The 18464-nt window shown below is 40.4% G+C and overlaps 2 protein-coding genes across 2 annotated transcripts; one reads left to right on the top strand and one right to left on the bottom strand.

Moving 5' to 3' along the window:
* The first annotated feature begins 1834 nt into the window (after positions 1-1834).
* LOC125998708 (small EDRK-rich factor 1-like) lies at positions 1835-2368 on the top strand. Its single transcript, XM_049766771.1, has one exon. It carries the CDS (start codon positions 1968-1970, stop codon positions 2151-2153), a length of 186 nt encoding a protein of 61 aa, XP_049622728.1. The 5' UTR covers positions 1835-1967; the 3' UTR covers positions 2154-2368.
* A 6214-nt stretch (positions 2369-8582) lies between these two features.
* LOC125998699 (40S ribosomal protein S4, X isoform-like) lies at positions 8583-9483 on the bottom strand. The gene has a single exon (XM_049766764.1). It carries the CDS (start codon positions 9461-9463, stop codon positions 8669-8671), a length of 795 nt encoding a protein of 264 aa, XP_049622721.1. The 5' UTR covers positions 9464-9483; the 3' UTR covers positions 8583-8668.
* Between the last annotated feature and the right edge of the window lie 8981 nt (positions 9484-18464).

Genomic DNA, 18464 nt, shown 5'->3' with positions numbered 1-18464 from the left:
TGACACACTACCCAGGATGCTATGGTGGAAAGATGGCACAGAGATTCACTGAGGACCCCAGCTCCTGGGTTTCTAAGTGTGGGGCCAGGAATTTTTGCATCACTCTTCATCTGGGTCCAAAACTATTTTTAAAGCCAAGGGCTTTTGTTCTGGTATAGCATTACAAGTCTATTTTTATTTCAGTTTGAAGACTGAGTCACCTTACTAAAACATTTATGTCTTTAAAGATAGTTATTAAGTGACTGAAAGAGAGGAGCATTTTTCTACAACGTTCATCATGGTTCTATAAACAAATTAGTCTAAATGAGGCTGAATTCTTCCTTCCAAGGGAATTTGGAGTCCAGAAAGGCCCATTTCTGCATGGGGTGTGATGAAGAAAATGCAGGCAATAATTGGTTCCATTCATTTTAAAATTCCTTTAAAAAGCCATGAGGAATTAATTCATATTCAAAGAGAACTGAACAAAGCCTTAGAAAAGCCATTGTGTTTTCACAGATTGTTTTTTCCTTGGGAAAGGTAATTTCTGCTGCAGTGATGACTAGAGTTTTCCAGAGAAAGTTCTTTCATGAGAATCCCATTTATCATTCAGGAATCTCTAAGTCTGAGAAAGATCATCATCACAGTTCTTATCTCCTCTTGGAAGCATGAGATATGTGTAAATATGATGTTTAATATACATTTAAATCTGCGATTCTCAACCAGGCTTGTGCCCTAGAACCACCTCTGAGAGTGATTGAGTCTGGATGATATCAGCTCTTTTGCAGTAACAAATAGCCCCCAAACCTCATGACTAGACTCCAGCAAAATTTTCTTGTTCCTGGGATGATTCACTGTGGATCAATCACTGGCCTCTTGTGTTCACTGTGATACCAAGATGGCAGAGTCTCCCAGCTAATTGGGAGACTGTTGGCAGAGAAAAGAGAAAAAGGAGGGAGTGGCAAACTGCCAGCTAGCTCTTGCACCATAACTTAATTTCATTGGCCAGTGCAAGTCTCGTTGCCCAACGTTATGGTGGGTCTGTGAAGGAAGGTGAACCCCTGGGAAGCCACATGTATGTGTTGTTAAGAAAGCACCATCTTTAGGTAGGAGTCATTTGTGGGGTCCAGATTTATTTAGTAAGAATTTTAGTCTGGGACCTGAGTATTTCCAAAAGTTCTCTAGCAATTGTGTTGTATAGGCCAGGATAGGAAACACTGATTTAAATAGAATGCTGGCATTCATGTTAGCCTTTCTTTTGTTATTTAACATATATTCATGAAGATTTCATTCTCAAGTATTTTGATAGATAAATAATTCAGAGTTTTGGAGGCTTCAGAAGGTTTTCCAACTTTCAAATATCCTTTTTTGATAAGATCAGAGAAATACAGAAGTATCAAATAATGTCAAAGTTGGTATTTGGTTACTAAGCTTTACAGGAACATTGTGATTTATTTAAAGATAAGAACATGCTCTGGTTATGAAGTATGAATCGCCCACAGGTGATGGATGAGATCAGCATATGAGCAAAAACACTGTCTTTCAGTGATGTTCTGCTTATAATGAATGGCCTCACCCACTGAGTGTTTTGTTTGTTTGTTTGTTTGTTTGTTTGTTCAGTGTTTGTTCAGTGTGTTTGTACCACCAGTGTAGGTCAAAAAAATTCATTTGTTTGTGAAAATCAGATATTGGGATATTGAGATATTGTGAGTAGAATAATTCCATTGAATCCAATTTGGATATCCACTGTGGGGACACAGCCACGTGGACCACATTCTCCAGTGGAAAGAATACTAGCTTCCAGCTAAAAATGTACTTATAAGTGCCTGTCACTTTAGAAAGTGCAAGGAAGAGCTCTGGGTCTGTGGGTTGGAGAGCCCGCTCGGGCCCAGCCATCCATCCTTCGCCCTCGGGTGTACACGGCTGCAGAGCTTGCCTAGGAGCCATTTCTTTGCCGAGCCGCACTCTCCACACTCGGCAGACTGATCAGCATGGCCCGTGGAAATCAACGAGAACTTGCTCGCCAGAAAAATATGAAGAAATCCCAGGAAATTAGCAAGGGGAAAAGAAAAGAGGATAGCTTGACTGCCTCTCAACGAAAGCAGAGGGATTCAGAGATCATGCAACAAAAGCAGAAGGCAGCTAATGAGAAGTCCATGCAGACAAGAGATAAATGATTGGCTTCTTGGAAAACCCAGTGCTACTGACAACAAGGTGGATACTAAATTCTAGAATCAAGATTTGATAGAGTTAACAGTCATAACATATCCTGTAACAAACATATCCTTGCAAAACTCTTTATGAACTTTTCAACTTAGCCTTGGACCTGACTTAATGTGTTTCAGAACCATCTTCAAAAAATAAAACACATGCATGTGAAAAAAAAAAGAAAGTGCAAGGGAAACTGGCATACTGGTAGAGGGAAGTTGACCCTGGTGATGGGATTGGTGTTGGAAGATGATGTGCCTGAAACTCAATCATAAATAACTTTGTAAATCACAGTGACTAAAAAATAAAAGAAAATAAAAGGATGTATTTTCAGAATTAGATATAAATAATCATAATAGTTTGTTGTATAACTCTTAGGAACATCTTCTCTTTTACTCTACATATTATTTGCACACAGTATTCTGGGGCACCCAAGAAGCATTCTGTTCTACCTTGCTCCATGGGGAAGGAGCATTTTGTAGCATGGCATCCATACTAAGCCTTTCTATGGGACTCTAATTGAATTGAATCTGTCACAAACCCCTAGTCTTAGTCATTAGCTTATGTAACTAGGACCTATGGCAATACAACTGGTAATTCCTCCCCACAGAGCTTGATTTGGGAGTTGTCTCATCAGATTGAAGCTGAAGAGTTGTGCTGATAATCCCAGGAGAGGACTGTAGGTTCTTGTGTAAATGAGCTTCTGATCTATCTAGGAGGATGTTTACCCATGTAATCTGGACTTGGCAGTTAAAAAGAATCAGAACCTTCTTTTACAACATCAGTTTCAGCAGCATTGTCCTGTTGTGATTTCCAAGCAGGCAGGCAGGTACTCTGTTAGCTTTGTCTGGCTTCAGACATACCTGGAGTGATTTGTAAGTGACTTGTCAGTGTGTAGGAACATTGGCTCACACTCACTTTTTTCTTTTCTCACCACATAAAAAGGATAATTAAGTGTGATGAGCAGGGAGAAGTCTTTTATTTTGGGATATGTGTAGCTTTCTGAAGAGGAAGGGGAGGGTAAAGAGAAGGCTTGGAAAGGCCACCATATACTTAATCTGGTACCTTGATCTGATCAAGTCACAAAATAATACCCAGAGAGAAGAAAAGGTTTACCCCCAAATGACTACAGAACTAAGTCATTCTACACATGTATTCTCTTAATTTTTTAGAAATGATTTATTTCTTAATTGATTGGTTCGTGGACCACTCGAAGCGGCCTTCAGGGGCCAGTCCTGACTCTGCATTCAGAAACTGCCTCTGGCAGGGTGAAAGACCACAAGGGATACCGGCAATCGAATCAGGTCCCTACGTGTTTTTATTGAGACTAGAGAGTATAGTTGGTCAGGTGTTTGCTTTATATGTGGCCAACCTAGGTTCAAATCTCCAGTACCACTTCTGGTACCTGAGCAAATCTGGGTTCAAATCTCCAGTACCACTTCTGGTCCCTGAGCAAATCTGGGTTCAAATCTCCAGTACCACTTCTGGTCCCTGAGCAATACCAGCAATGAGGGTCATATTGGGAATAGGTAGGTGGCTCAGTGGTAGAGCACAGGCATGTAGGAGGTCCTTGATTTGGAGAGGGAAAATACATGTCCTTATTATTTGAATGCTCCTCTCTGTATTTAGTTGAAGGTAACAGAAATGTTACTTATCACAGGTCTAGCATCAGAGGCTTCCATTGAAGCATTGAAATTGGGGAGAGATTTCTAGAGGCCAAGGAAATTGCTAAATTGGTAAGTCGAAGATCAGTGTCCCTGGTAGTTTCATAGGCTTGGCATCTCTTCTGAGATTAATCATTAAATTGTGGACTTGTGGGATTGGCTACTAGGCTTTGGCATTGGAGGGACCTTGACCTACCTGTTTTTATATTTGTGTGCTTTGGTTGTTTTTTTTTTAAAACATTAATGAGAGTATGAAGAAACATTAATGAGACTTAGAAAACTTCTTTCAAAACTCATATTGCATCTTTACTTCTGTTTATAAAATTATATCAGAAACTTCAGAATAAAGTACAGAATTTAATAGGAATATCATTTGCTGCTCCAACAACTCAGTACCATAGTATGGTATCTCTGTTTTACAATGAGGTATTAATTAATTAATTAATTTGGGCACTATACCTAGTGGTGGTTGGGAGATATTCCTGATTTTATGTTCCTGAATGATCATAGTGATGGGGATTAAACTATGATTGGTAAGATGCAAGGCACAGGATTATTTTAAAATACATTTTTAACTTTTTTGGGGGGATGCACACACAGAAGTGCTTAGGAGCCTCTCCTGGTTTTGTGCTTATTAGGTATGACCCTTGGTGGTGGTCAGGTGTACAGGGATCAAACTAGGGTTGGCCACATGCAACAAAACTATTTAACCTGCCTACTGTACTGTCTCTCTGGCCTATTACACATAAGGTGATTCAGATAATATAAAAAAGTTTTCTATCATATATATCAAAAAGGGGGCCAGGTTTGCACCCCAAACCAGTCATGCAAAGTTAACTCACATTCCACTTTAGAAAATTGATTCAGGGCCGGGCGGTGGCGCTAAAGGTAAGGTGCCTGCCTTGCCTGCGCTAGCCTTGGACGGACCACAGTTCGATCCCCCGGTGTCCCATATGGTCCCCCAAGCCAGGAGCAACTTCTGAGCGCATAGCCAGGAGTAACCCCTGAGCGTTACCGGGTGTGGCCCAAAAACCAAAAAAAAAAAAAAATTGATTCATGGGCCCGGAGAGATAGCACAGCGGCGTTTGCCTTGCAAGCAGCCAATCCAGGACCAAAGGTGGTTGGTTTGAATCCCGGTGTCCCATGTGGTCCTCCGTGCCTGCCAGGAGCTATTTCTGAGCAGAAAGCCAGGAGTAACCCTTGAGCAACGCTGGGTGTGGCCCAAAAACAAAAAAAAAAAGAAAATTGATTCATTTAATTTTTAATGTTTTCTATTGATTGAGGTTCTGTGATTTACATGACAGTGAATTATAGTTTCCCGTACATGTAATTCCAACATCATAACCACTCACCAGGGTCCCCACCTCTCTCCTGAAGGTCTCGATGCCCCTTTCTTTCAACCCTCCCACAAATTCAATTCTGTGCATCTAGTTGTGATTCCTTGACCCTTTGTTGCTCCCTTGCTGTGTATCTTTGAGTCCCACCCATGAGAGCTCATTCTCTATGGCTTTCGTTCTGACTGACTTCACTCAGCATGATCTCCACTACTTCTATCACTATTGCTGCGGATTGCATGAATTTGTTCATTTTGAGAGGTACATAGCATTCATTGTGTGTATAGACCACAATTTCTTGATCCATCTGTAGTTGGGCATTTGGATTGTTTGCATATCTTGGCTATGGTACTAAGCCTGTGATAAACATAGCTGTGCATATGTCCTTTAGAATGGGTGTTTTTGTGTTTTGAGGACAGATGTCAAGAATTGGTATTAGGGTTCATATGGGAGTTCTATTTCTATTTTTTGGTAAGATCACCATGGGGTGCTAGGGATAGAACTCGGATTCCAGCAAGCACCCTACCTGATGAACTGTTTCTCTTACCCAGATTTAGGTTCTTTCTTTACCCACTGAACAGAAATAAGGGCATTAGGAGTTCCTTCATACAACGAGGGAGTTGCTATTTGGTTAGAACACTCCCCTTTGTACATGCAAGTATATTTTTCTTTTTTTTAATTATCTTTATTTAAGCACCGTGACTACAAATATGATTGTAGTTGTATAATTACAGTCATGGAAAAAACATCTCCTTCACCAGTGCAAGATTCTTACCACCAATTTCCAAGATCTCCCTCCTCTCCACCCCAGCCACACCTGTACTCGAGACAGGCTTTCTATTTCACTCATTCATTCACATTGTTATGATAGTTTTCATTGTAATTATTTCTCTAACTTCACTCATCACTCTATGTGGTGAGCTTCATGTCATGAGCTGCATCTACATGAGTAAATGGGGGGAAATAATGGTTGGGACTGAGGCAGTAAAAGATTAGAAATGATCTTTGTAGGGCAGTATCAAGGTCACAATACAAGATGGATATTATGCATATATAAACTATATGCATATAATACTATCAATATATATTGTACGTGTGGGGGCACTAGCCCCTGAGTGGTTTTTGAAATGCAGACCAAGGAGAAAAAATTTCCAGTGACTGTCCCAACATAAACCAGTGCTGCAACGGCCCACCTTCCTCCCAAAGTGCAAGCCTGATGACCCCTAGAGAGTGTACCTGGACTGGTGCCCAGGGAAGGCCTGGAGTCCAGGGGAGAAAGAGGGAGATGGCTGGGGGCCTGCCAAGCCTCCCAGCACTCCCCAGGCTAGGGAGAAGGCCTCCGGCATGGGGCCTCCCCAAACCCCATACCTGGCAAGAGCTGGCCTCCAGAATCAAAGGAGAAACCAGAAGCCAGATATCTGCCTACCCTCCTCCCCATGCACCTCCCCCTGGAGTATGGAGGGTGGGGGGAAGCCTGAGGATCCCTAAGAGTCCACCTAAACCCATTTCTGGGTATCTAGGCCGGCACCCAGGGAAGGCCTGGAGTCCAGGGGAGAAAGTGGGGGACGAATGGGGGCCTGCCAAGCTTCCCAGCACTTCCCAGGCTAGGGAGAAGGCCTCACTTGCAAGTGTATTTTTCAAAAGCAGCTGCCACCCGGATTTCAGAGCCCCTCCATTCAGAGCCCCTTTTGCTGAAGACATATTTTTGATTCCTCAAATTGAAGTGGTGCCTGCTACATATTCAGTTAACAACTTAGTATTTGGATCCAAATATTTTATTTGGCTGCTGCATGAAGCTGGGAAACATACCTAGAAGTATTTGGAACTATTTCAAATAGGATAATGTGGTGTAACTATAACTAGGGGTCATTTTTTAAAATCTAACAACATAAAGGAAAGGCATATCTCACAAGTGCTCAGTTCTCTCCTAGTTTAGAGAAAGTGCTTTCCATACATACATGCATACAAATAAAAGTACCACATTTCTATTGCAGAAGTTTTGGTAAAGATGAAATGTTGAATGTCAAAAGGAAGCTGTTAAATGGTGAATCCAGAATAGCAGGCATAGAATGTTTAAACATGAGAAAAGTATTAGGCATTGTTTATGCATACCTACACATGTTACAAAAGCACAAGGCATGCCCAGGAATGAGAAACATCAAATTCAGAAAGGCAATTTTTAACTGTTGGTAGGGCAAAAAACAGATAGGCTAAGAAAGATAGGCTTGAAAGCTTGGAATCACATACCTTTAAGAATTAAAGAAGGGACTGAAGCATTAACAAAGTGACTGGCACCACTTCACACGTTGCTGAGCCAGGTTTGATCCCTGGCACCCTATATGGTCCTTGAATCCTCCCTGAACACAGAAGACCCAGGAATAAACCCTGAGCACCAGTGGGTGCAGCCCAAGAACAAAAAAGAAAAAAATAATAAAAGCAAAATTACCTGAAGTAAATAAGAGTTGATGTTTCTGCTAGCTGTGGGTGTTCTTTAGAATATTCTACTTTTGGATACACACAAAACATTTCATACTAACAAGAAAGGTTGAATTTTGAACTTTATACTTTGAATCTTCTAGTGATCATTTAGAATCTAGACATTTCTGCAGGCTCTATGAGCATAGTCATTGAATGTAGAATTATTTTCTTTTTTATCTGAGTGTTTGTAATAAGAAATGAAGGTTCTCATGGGGTATGACTTTGTGGCTGCTCCTGGGTAGAAGCTGGAGGCCAGTAATACCAAGAAACACAAGCCACACAGGAAAAAGGGTGGCTTGCTGCTTTGACATACTCTGGTGTTAGAATTTTGTATAATCCAGTGTGTTCCATCAAAATACAACCACTCATGACATGGACAACACATGGCCTGGTGAAAAACAAGCAAAGGAAGAGGTGGTGGAAACCTGGTGGTTGGATGGCACAAATGCACTGACCACAATGAATCAGCATGTCTTTCTTGGCAACCTGGCTTCCAGATTTCTCCTCAGTGTCTCTGTGCTTGGGGTGAGAACAGCCTTCAGCCAAAACCAGATGAAGCCAAGTATATCTTGGCCACTCCCTCTTTAGCACTTTCCTGTAAGGCTAACCACAAGTTGACAAACCCTTTGTGACCTAGATGATATATTTACATGGTTTAAAATGCGGAAAGTACACAAAGATTTACAGTAAGCTTCTCTCTACCTTCCTTCTCCAGAAACCCACTTCCCCAACCTGGAGCCATCTGATGCAATGCTTTAGAGTCGTTGCTAAAATATCCTAGGGCTGGCTATACCAACCAATGTGTGCAAGCATTAAAAAATAGCCAAAAATAAAAGTAGGTAACAAGATAAATATATATAGTATATGTTATCTGATCAGAATATTAAACATCCTTATTTGTAAAAAAGTATACCTATGCATCTATTTTTTTTTAAACAGAGGCCATAATGACACTTTGCTTTATTTAAGCATAGGACGAATGATCCAATTTTGCCCCTGAAAGTTTTTTCACCCACTGCTCTGCTTGGCTGCCAGTCTTTTGTCTCTCTCTTCAGCAATGGTCAGGCAGATGCCTTTTCCTCGGGGAAGAGAAATCCATGATTTGTTGCCCTTGCCAATCACAAAAATGTTGGACAGGCGGGTGGCAAAGCTATTGCCATTGGCATCTTTCACATGGACGACATCAAAAGAACCAGGATGCCTTTCTCTGTTGGTGATCATGCCAATTCTTCCCAGATTAGCACCCCCAGTCACCATGCACAAGTTACCAGTGTCAAATTTGATGAACTCAGTAATCTTGCCAGTTTCCAAGTCAATCTGAATGGTGTCATTCACCTTAATGAGGGGATCTGGGTAGCGAATGGTGCGAGCATCGTGTGTCACTAAGTGAGGGATTCCTTTGGTGCCCACAAAGATCTTCCTCACTTTGCACAACTTGTACTTAGCTTCCTCGGGAGTAATGCGATGAACAGCAAAACGTCCTTTGGTGTCATAGATCAGGCGGAAATTCTCTCCAGTCTTATCAATACTGATGACATCCATAAAACCTGCTGGGTAGGTTATATCAGTGCGAACCTTGCCATCAATCTTAATGAACCGCTGCATGCAGATTTTCTTCACCTCATCTCCAGTTAGTGCGTACTTAAGCCTGTTCCTCAGGAAAATGATGAGTGGGAGACATTCTCTCAGTTTGTGGGGACCGGTGGATGGACGACGAGGAGCAAACACTCCTGTCAGTTTATCAAGCATCCAATGCTTTGGAGCTGCCACACGCTTTAGGTGCTTCTTGGGACCACGAGCCATGGTTGCGCTAGGCAAGGAAAGAGTACCTATGCATCTATTATAGATGCATTATAATTTATTAAAATAGTTCCCTTTTTATAGGTATATACATTCTTTCATGTTAATGCTGCCATGAGTATGATTTATATGCTTCAACAGTTGCAGAACAAATTTCCCAAGGCAGAATTTCTGGGTCCAAAGTTGTAAGTATTTGTAATGATGACAGAAAATGGCTACAATATGTCCCATCTAAGTGGTATTGGTTTAAACTCCTACCAGCTTTTTATCAAGTGCTTATTTTCTAAAACTCTCACTTATAGTCTGTTACAGTTTGTTTTGTATTTGCTGAATAAATATGTGAGAAATGGCTTCTCAGTAGGCACTTAATTTACATTTCTTACCATCGTTTTACTTGTCAGAAGTCATTTTAACATGAGAAATTTCTTTCTAGAAGGTCTGTCCAACCCCATAGGTATAATATCCAGATTCTAGATAAATGACAGTGTTACAGGCAGAGAGATGGGGGGCCCTGATAGTGAGTATAGTTTTGGAAATAAAACTAAGGAAAAACTGCCTGGCCACTAGTCTGAAGTGGCCCTAAGGCCCATATCCCTTTTGAAATGCAAATCCTGACCTCTTTGGAGATGGAGACAATGAGTTATCCAATGAAGTGTGGAACTCCTTAGAAATGAAGAAACTTTGAGAATCTAAAGGTCATGATAAGAATATTTTAAATAAAATAGACTATCAAGAATCCAAGGCTCTTCTTTGACCATTCTCTAGCAGCAGACTAGGGAGGGCCAGGAGGGCCTGGTTTGGAAAAAGTCATGAGGTGGGGGTATACATTCCTTACCCTGAACAATCACCCACATTTTAACCTGAGAAGTATTTAACATGGCTTTCTCCCTTTTAGAAAGGCCTCTGTTCTCTTTTTGAACATCTCTCATTCTCCTCATATTTCTCAAAACAAATTTCTTTCAAGAAAGCTCTTTCAGTAGGTAGTCTCCTGCTAGGAATCCTCCTCGAAGTCTCTTCCCTAGGAGGGAGGAAAAGATATATTCCTGGAAAAGTTGGATAGGCTGAGAGCTGCCTTTCCTTTTCCTGAAAATTCCTCACTCTTGTGGACTTTAGGAGTGGCTAGATAGCTGCCTCATGGGGCTGGTGGAATGCAAGTCTCATGCTATGCAGGTCAATCCTGGCCCACATGGAGGTGGCCAAGGTGAGTCGGGCAGAGATGTGGAATCATTTCTTCCTTGAGGCTACCCCTTGCTTGCTCCTACTTTACAGAAATCACTTGAAACAATATATACTTTTGTGGTTTGTTTTGGGGCCACATGTGTGGTGCTCAGGGCTTACTCTTGGCTCTGGCCTCAGGGTTTACTCACACTTAATCTATGGGGACCATATGTGGTGCCGGGGATCAAACTAGGACTAGAGGTAAGCAAGGCAAGCAACCCATCTGCTTGTGTTGGCTTTCCAACCCCAACAGTAGGTTTTTGAACGTAATCCTGAATATCTACTAAAAGAAAGGAAAATTATAAAGGGAAAATGGTGACAATACTAACTTAACAGCAATGTGATCAGACTATAGAAGTGGGTAGAATGCAAATATGTTTTAGAGTCATGTGAGGACAAATTGCCATGTCTGCAGCAGACCAATCTGGGTGGAGTAGAAAATTTGATACTAATCCTGGGGCTTCTGGAAAATAGGGGTTCTAGTTCTGAAACTCTTGCATTGAGCTAGGACTCTGAGAGGGAGTTCTGGGCAAACAAACAAACAAATAAACAAACAAAAAACTGTGGTATTAATAAAGATAATGCTGATAAGGAGTAGGAGGAATATAATGAAATGTTTCTTGTTAATGTACAACCACAGACCTGATATCACTTAGATACTGCTATTCAGATTTCGACTGGTCCTGAATGTGAAAAAATGAAATAAAAGCACTTGTGGTTTATTAGTTCTCCGAATTCATCAGAGGTCAACTAAATACTCAGTAAAGGAAAGAACAATAAATATAAATACGCCACTAAAAATGACTAAGTACATGAGGAAATGAGCCAATATGAGTGAGTCAGCAAAAACAATATCTAGTCAAGTGGAATTTTGAATGTTAGGATTATTGAATCAAATCTTTGCAAGCAGTATGTCTGTGAAATGTTTGTGGATGAAATGACAATGAGCAAGAAGCAGGAACCAAAAAAAATCTAACCCACAAAAGATCCAGGAAGATTTCTAAAGGAACCAAATAAACTTTTAGGAAAAATACACTCATCTTAATTAAATACTCTATTATGTGCACATAGCTAATAAAACTATAAATAAAAGTCAAGAAGAGATTACAGGATGTGGAAAGGAAATGTATTCTGGAAGGAGGGAAGAAGCATAGGTGTAATTAAGTAGTAATATATGGGAGCTTTGAGGTATTCATAATATCTGAGTTCTTGACCAAAGTCACACAGATTTTTTAATGGTTATTTTATTAGAAAATTTTATGTTTTCCATAGTGGTAGATGCTTTATTTCTTCAGATTTATGTTTCAACCTAATGCACTATACTATGTGATGGTATTGAGAGGTGAGACCTTTGGCACTTTTTCTTTTGTATTGGTTTGGGTGACATACCTAGTGGTACTCAGAGCTTACTCCTGGCTCTGTGTTCAAGGATCACTCCTGGAAGTACTCAAAGGACATATGTAGTGCTGGCCATTTAAATTGGAGTAGGCCGTATGCAAGGTGATTGCTTTACTGTCTCTGTACTATATCTGTGGCTTGAGAAGTGGAATCTTTATTAGGTGATCAGGTCACGAAGGGGTAGCCATCATGAATCATTATAAAAGAGACCCAGTGAGGTCTCTCCCTACTTTTTCTGTTAGTCAGGGTATAGTGGAAAAACACTTTTTATGAACCAAGAAGTGGGCCCTCATTGGATACCATTCTGCCAATGTTTTGATCTTGGGCTTCCAGTCTTTACAACTGTGTGAAATAAATATCTGCTGAATATAAATCATTCATTCTACATATTTTTGTTATAGCAACCCAAATGTATTAATTCACAGATGTTGCATATGTGCTGTACTGTTGCAAGTCAGCCCTTGATGGGGTTGACTGATGGAGGGATGGAGGATGAGGTCTTTCCCCTCCAGCTCAGAGCACGCGTCTGCCACCCTGTTCAGCCAGCGGTTCTAAGGTGAAGTGGTGGGTAAAAGGCTAGCAGACAGTCAGGCTTGTGAAAATATCAGCTTTATTCGGAGGACAAGACTGAAGCCAAAAGCCTCGGTATCAGTTCCAGCCAAAAAGCCCCTCGCCTTCCACAGACCCTTATTTTTATCCCCCAGAATCAGGTACCACCCTAGGGTGGGAGCAGAATGTCAGGTCACACCCTAGGGTAGGGCACAATCACTGATCAGGGTAGGGTCAGTAACATAATAATCCCATTGAAATGTTTACATACACAACACTGTATTTTGCAATAAAAGATATTAAAATAAGCTATATATGTTTCAGGATGATTAGATATAGACAAAGGAAGAGTTAACGAAATTGAATAAAGATCTAAAGAAATGACCAAGAATGAATCAATGATAAATAATAGTTGGAAATTATGAAATAAAACAGACATGCAATAGAGAGGCTAATGTATATCTGAATGGAGTTCTGCAGAAAGAGAACACACAGAAAGAAGGGAAATGGTATATTTGAAGACATAATGACTAAGATGTGGCAGAATTGATAAAACTGATAAATTTACAGATGAGAAAAATTTCCATGTTTACTAAAAATGCTAAATAATAAGATATACATTTCTAGATATATAGTTATAAAATTGAATCAGGGTGAAGGAACATTTATCCATAAAGGCCTGAGAATATAAGGGGTATGCAAACATTTGTGTTTTTAATCTTTTCCTAGCCTTTTAATATTTAATAGTATTGAAAAATAGCCCCAAACATGGGCTCATTCATACTAATCCACCAAAACTTAGCTAATGGACTCAGGACATAGACAACAAGAGCGCATGCAAGTGCATGTGAGTGACGTAGACTAGATTCCCAGTACCACATTTTTCTAAACACTGGAGAAAAATCCCTGAACACAGCCCAGAACTGCCCCTGAGTACTGCTGAATGTCCCCCACAAAAAAGAGACTTACTGCCCAATTTCAGTGCAGTTTCAGTCTCTTCCAAAAGTGGAATTTAAAACTAAACAATCTGGATTTTATTGGTCAGTATTCAAAGAATACCAAGGGGATCAGACGATGCCTTTGGGTCCCATACACAACCCTAGCTGAAAGGGAATCTGAAAAGATTTGAGAAAGTCTTACTAGAAGCAAATAGAATGAGAATTAGGGAGATAGGTTTGAAAACTAGCGCATTTTAAATCCAATTTAGTAATTGCTAGATACTAATAGCCTATATAAAAATACAATGTAGCCAGGGGCATTATTTGCACAAATAACTGTAGACAGAAATAACACAAATGCACAAATTACACAAGTAACTATAGACAAAAAATAGCAGTGACATATGACTGGGGACAGGTCATGAGACTAGAAAGGGAGGCGATTTCATTCATCACCATATGGTCATTTGGGCTATGGCCAATTTGACTATAGATGCAATTACCTCTAACTTAAAGTTTAATTTAATTTAATGTGCATTGATTTTTTTTTCAGAAAGCCTGCATCCTAGTCATTGCTGTTCCTCACTCTTTCAAAACATTTCTAGGCTTGGGGAGATGCATTAGTTCATGAATTTTCACCAGACAACTGCCCCAATTTGCCTGGAACCCTGGCGAGTATTCTGGGACACTAACTGTTAAACCAGCAAAAATTTGGCAAACTTGGGCTTAGTTGTCCCCCTAGGTCTGACCTCCAGGATGCTCCAATTTCCTCACTTTCTGGAGGCTAGGATGTGGCAAAGCTGTCATTTAGAATAAACCACAATCCAAGGTCTGGATTCAGAACTGAGCCTACAGTCAGCTTCCATTTTTGCAAGCCCAGCTTCCTGGCAGGGGTGGTGGCTCTAAGTTTGAAACGCTGAGGCAGCAGACTCACTAAGAGAGAGAGAGACAGAGAGATATATATAGACAGAGAGAGACAGAGAGATATATAGACAGAGAGAGAGAGACAGAGAAAGAGACAGAGAGAGAAGAGAAGAGTGAGAGTAAAGAGAGAGAGAGAGAGAGAGAGAGAGAGAAAGAGAGAGAGAGAGAGAGAGCTCTCATCTGCCATCCAGCTGAAGCCTGACACCAGGCATTGGGAGTAGTGTCAAGTGGCCATGGCATCTTCCCCAGAATCAGGCTAGTTTGTTGCATGTTTTGGCATTTTTCCGGAAGAAACGCCTCAGATTAGTTTCTCTAGCTCCTGCAATCATTCTGCAGCTACTGAGTAGCTTTCCAGAAACCTGTTTCCTACTGAAATGCCCCCAGAAAATGAATTCGCTGGCTTGCCACCACTCATGGAAGGATTCTGAGTCCTCCATCGAAACAAAGATGGTGTGTGCACCCTTTAAGTGTGTGCCTCTTCATTATATGACTGAAACTCAATTATGAACAACTTTCTGTGTATCTCATGGTGATTGAATTAAATAATTGATTTTCTTTAAAAAAAAAAGAAGAGAACCAGACAAAAAGCACAATGGGTAGGGTGTTTGTCTTACTTAAGGTGTCCCATAGTACTCCCCTGAGCCTGCCAGGAGTGATTTCTGAGCACAGAGCTAGAGTAAGCCCTGAGTGCCTGTGGGTGTGGCCCCAAAACAAAACAAAACAAAAAAAGAAAGTATGTCTACTCCCCCAACCCCCACTGAAAACCTTTTTGGGGAAAGGAGAGACAATCTTCCTGAGGGAGGTTGGGCCATAATTTCATATTACTAAGACAATTTTTTGGTTTTTGGGTCAAACCCGGCAGCGCTCAGGGGTTACTTCTGGCTCCACGCTCAGATATTGTTCCTGGCAGGCTTGGGGGACCATATGGGATGCTGGGATTTGAACCAATGACCTTCTGCATGAAAGGCAAACGCCTTACCTCCATGCTACCTCTTGGCAAATTTTTGGTCATGTGGTTATTTCTTTTTCTATTTAGTCTTTTTTAAAAAATTATTCTGGTACTCCACTAGATTTGCTAAGTAAATAGCTTTATGCTATAGGGATATGCTGACTATGTGAGGAGGGTACTTCCATACTCTATTTCCCCCACTTTTAATGTATTTTGCTCTTTAAATAACTCCATTCAACTTTATACCTCAATACCTAAGCATTGAAACTATTGTAACAATATTACCTAAGTTATAATAATAGTTCCTTATTAAAAAGAATAACACCATTCCAGTAGGGCATTTGGGGGGCTCATTTTTCTAACTTTCAGATCAAAGTTTGTATTTTTTAAACAGAAGCTTTAGATTTGGGAATGATTTCTAATTTCCATGGCTTGATAGTCTTGCCCCCCTCCCCGCCATACAACCTACTGCAAATGGTGACTTTTTACATAAACAGGGCATTGCTCTTATATGTCCATAAATAAAATGCAAGGCCTGGAAAGTCTTGCGCAACTTCTCATCAGCAAAGGACCTTTGGATTTTAGCAACTTTCTTTTTTCTTTGCACCAAATCTTGCTATTTACTTTGTTGTGGAAGCTGCTATTGTCTGAGGGTGTTGTACCAGACTCTGATCTTCTAGCACTTTCATTAAGGTCCCTACAGAGCTGGGAACTCTCTGAGCCTGAAGAAATACTCTGTTAGAGATGGCCCAGAAGGAATTTCAACTTCTGGAGGACACGGGCTGGGGAAGGAAGGAAGGAAGGCAGCAAAGTTTACTGTTCCAGCTACCAGGACACAAAATTATCCCTGTCTTGGAATGAACTTCTCCAGTGTTCAAGAAGGTTCTTATTTAAATACAGGTTCTGATTCTGTAGATCTAGTGTTAGGGGTTGGGGTTCTGTATTTCTAACAGTTCCCAGAGACATCCAGGCTGTCTGGCCCCCAGATTATGCTTGGAGTAGTAAGGTATAAAAATGGTTTCATTGGTCATGATTAAGGAAAGATGTTTTTACCTGCCATGTGGATTTATATCACAGGCTTATGTGTTTATCTTCTGACAACAGTTAAATATTATAAAAAATGTAATAGATTTAGATGACTGATTAGGCCCATTTAAGGGCAGACTCTAAGATCTTGGAATGAAAGAACACTGAAATGTATAGATCGTTGACCAGCAGAGTTGGGAGAATTTGGAAATTTTTGTGGGCCTGTTAAATGTCAGAGTTGAACATGTCCTCCTCAGCCACATACCACATGAAGATGAAAACATGGACTAGAATGAATTATGTTGTAGTAGGCCCTAACCTGACATTTCACAAAAGACTTCCATATAGGTGGGTAAGACTGAAGAGCTAATTATTTAAGGAACCCCTGACCTTGTGACAGAGAGCAGATAGGAAGGCAGGATATTTGGGAGGCATTTATAAATCAAATCACTTTTTAATGTAGCAAACATAATCAATCTTGCTACTCTTACTACTGTTTTAAAATCTCTGAGCAAGACTTAAAGCTTGACTAAAAACAGCTCATGAGATTTGAAATAGAAACTACATAAAATGTGATTTAGTCTTAATAGGAAAAGAACCATTCACATCAGAGCAGCAATTAATTTTGGGAGCTGCTTAATGTGCAACTTTTTCTAAAGGACCAACATTTTATTTGTCTCTTGTTTGTTTTGGGGCCACACCTTGCAGTACTCAGGGGTTACTCCAGGTCCTGTGCTCAGGAATTACTCCTGGCAGGCCCATGTGACCATATGGAATGCTGAGGTTCTAATCTAGGTTGGCTTTGTGCAAGGTACCTGCTGTACCTGATATACCTGCTCTGGCCCCCGTCTATTATTATTTTTACTGCATTTTTATTGATGCTCTGTGGCTTATAATACTATTAATGATAGTTTTATGCATAATATTGTCCCTATACTACACCTGCCACCAGAGAACCTGATTCCCTTCACTAATGTCCCAAAGGTCCATTCCCTCCATCACTCCCCACTTCAATTTAGTTCTGTATAGCAGCCCTCCAGTTCTATTGCATTTGGTTATTTGTTATTTCCTTACAATAAATGGCTGAAGGTTTTCTGTATCTGAAGGACCAGCAGAACCACAGAACTTGAATAATCTTGTTCTCCCTCATAACTTGAAGGAAAAAATGGATGGTACCAGGAACAACCAGTCGTATGAACATTGAGTGGAAATAAAAAATTATCAGACTTAAGCACCAAACTCAAAGTCAACAACAACAGAATCAGTACCCAAATCTACAGCAAGCTATACACAAAGGAGACCTCTCACACTAGCAGTCCAAGGGGCAAAGAGGGGAGGTATGGGATGCATGCTGGGAAGAGGGGTGGAGGGAGGACAGCACTGGTGGTGAGAATGGCCCTAATTCTTTGTCTCTATGTACCTTAAATATTACTGTAAAAGACTTGTAATTCACTTTGATAACAATAAAAATTATTAAAAAAAAAAGACACAAAAATATCTCTATGTTCTATAAGTTTTTAAATACCCAGGAACTTGGAATCTGTGTCAAGTCAAATCCCACAATATATACTGAAGGTCATAATTCTTCAAAATTCTAAATTCCCTTCTATCTTTGGGGAGGGAGATAGAAGAGAGAGAAGGAAGAGAGAGAAGAGAGGAGATAGAAAATGTATATATGTATGTGGTATTAGGGGTCCATATCTGGCAGTGCTCAAGGACCATATGCATTGCTGGGAATTAATCCAGGCTTGGAAATAGGCAATGCAAATGCCTTAAACTCTCTACTATTATCTCTCTGGTCCCAAGGAGAGTATTTTCTAACTGTAAATTCATTGAATGCTATGAGATGTAGACATGTGCTTGAGTGTAATAAGAATTGAGTTGGATAACCATAAAGAAGTCTGTATGGATTTATGACTTGTAGAAAATTGGGTAAACTTCTGACCCTGGACTGCTAGTTAGATGGGCACCCTTAAGGAGCATTATAATATCCAAGATGCCT

Source organism: Suncus etruscus, chromosome X (genome assembly GCF_024139225.1).
Source record: "Suncus etruscus isolate mSunEtr1 chromosome X, mSunEtr1.pri.cur, whole genome shotgun sequence".
Taxonomy (NCBI): Eukaryota; Metazoa; Chordata; class Mammalia; order Eulipotyphla; family Soricidae; genus Suncus; species Suncus etruscus.
Note: the sequence above shows the minus strand (reverse complement) of the source record. Positions and strands in the feature narration are given on the sequence as shown.

Bases quoted from the DNA above. Each gene is read 5' to 3' on its own strand.
- LOC125998708 (XM_049766771.1), top strand. From the start codon at position 1,968: ATGGCCCGTGGAAATCAACGAGAACTTGCTCGCCAGAAAAATATGAAG.
- LOC125998699 (XM_049766764.1), bottom strand. From the start codon at position 9,463: ATGGCTCGTGGTCCCAAGAAGCACCTAAAGCGTGTGGCAGCTCCAAAG.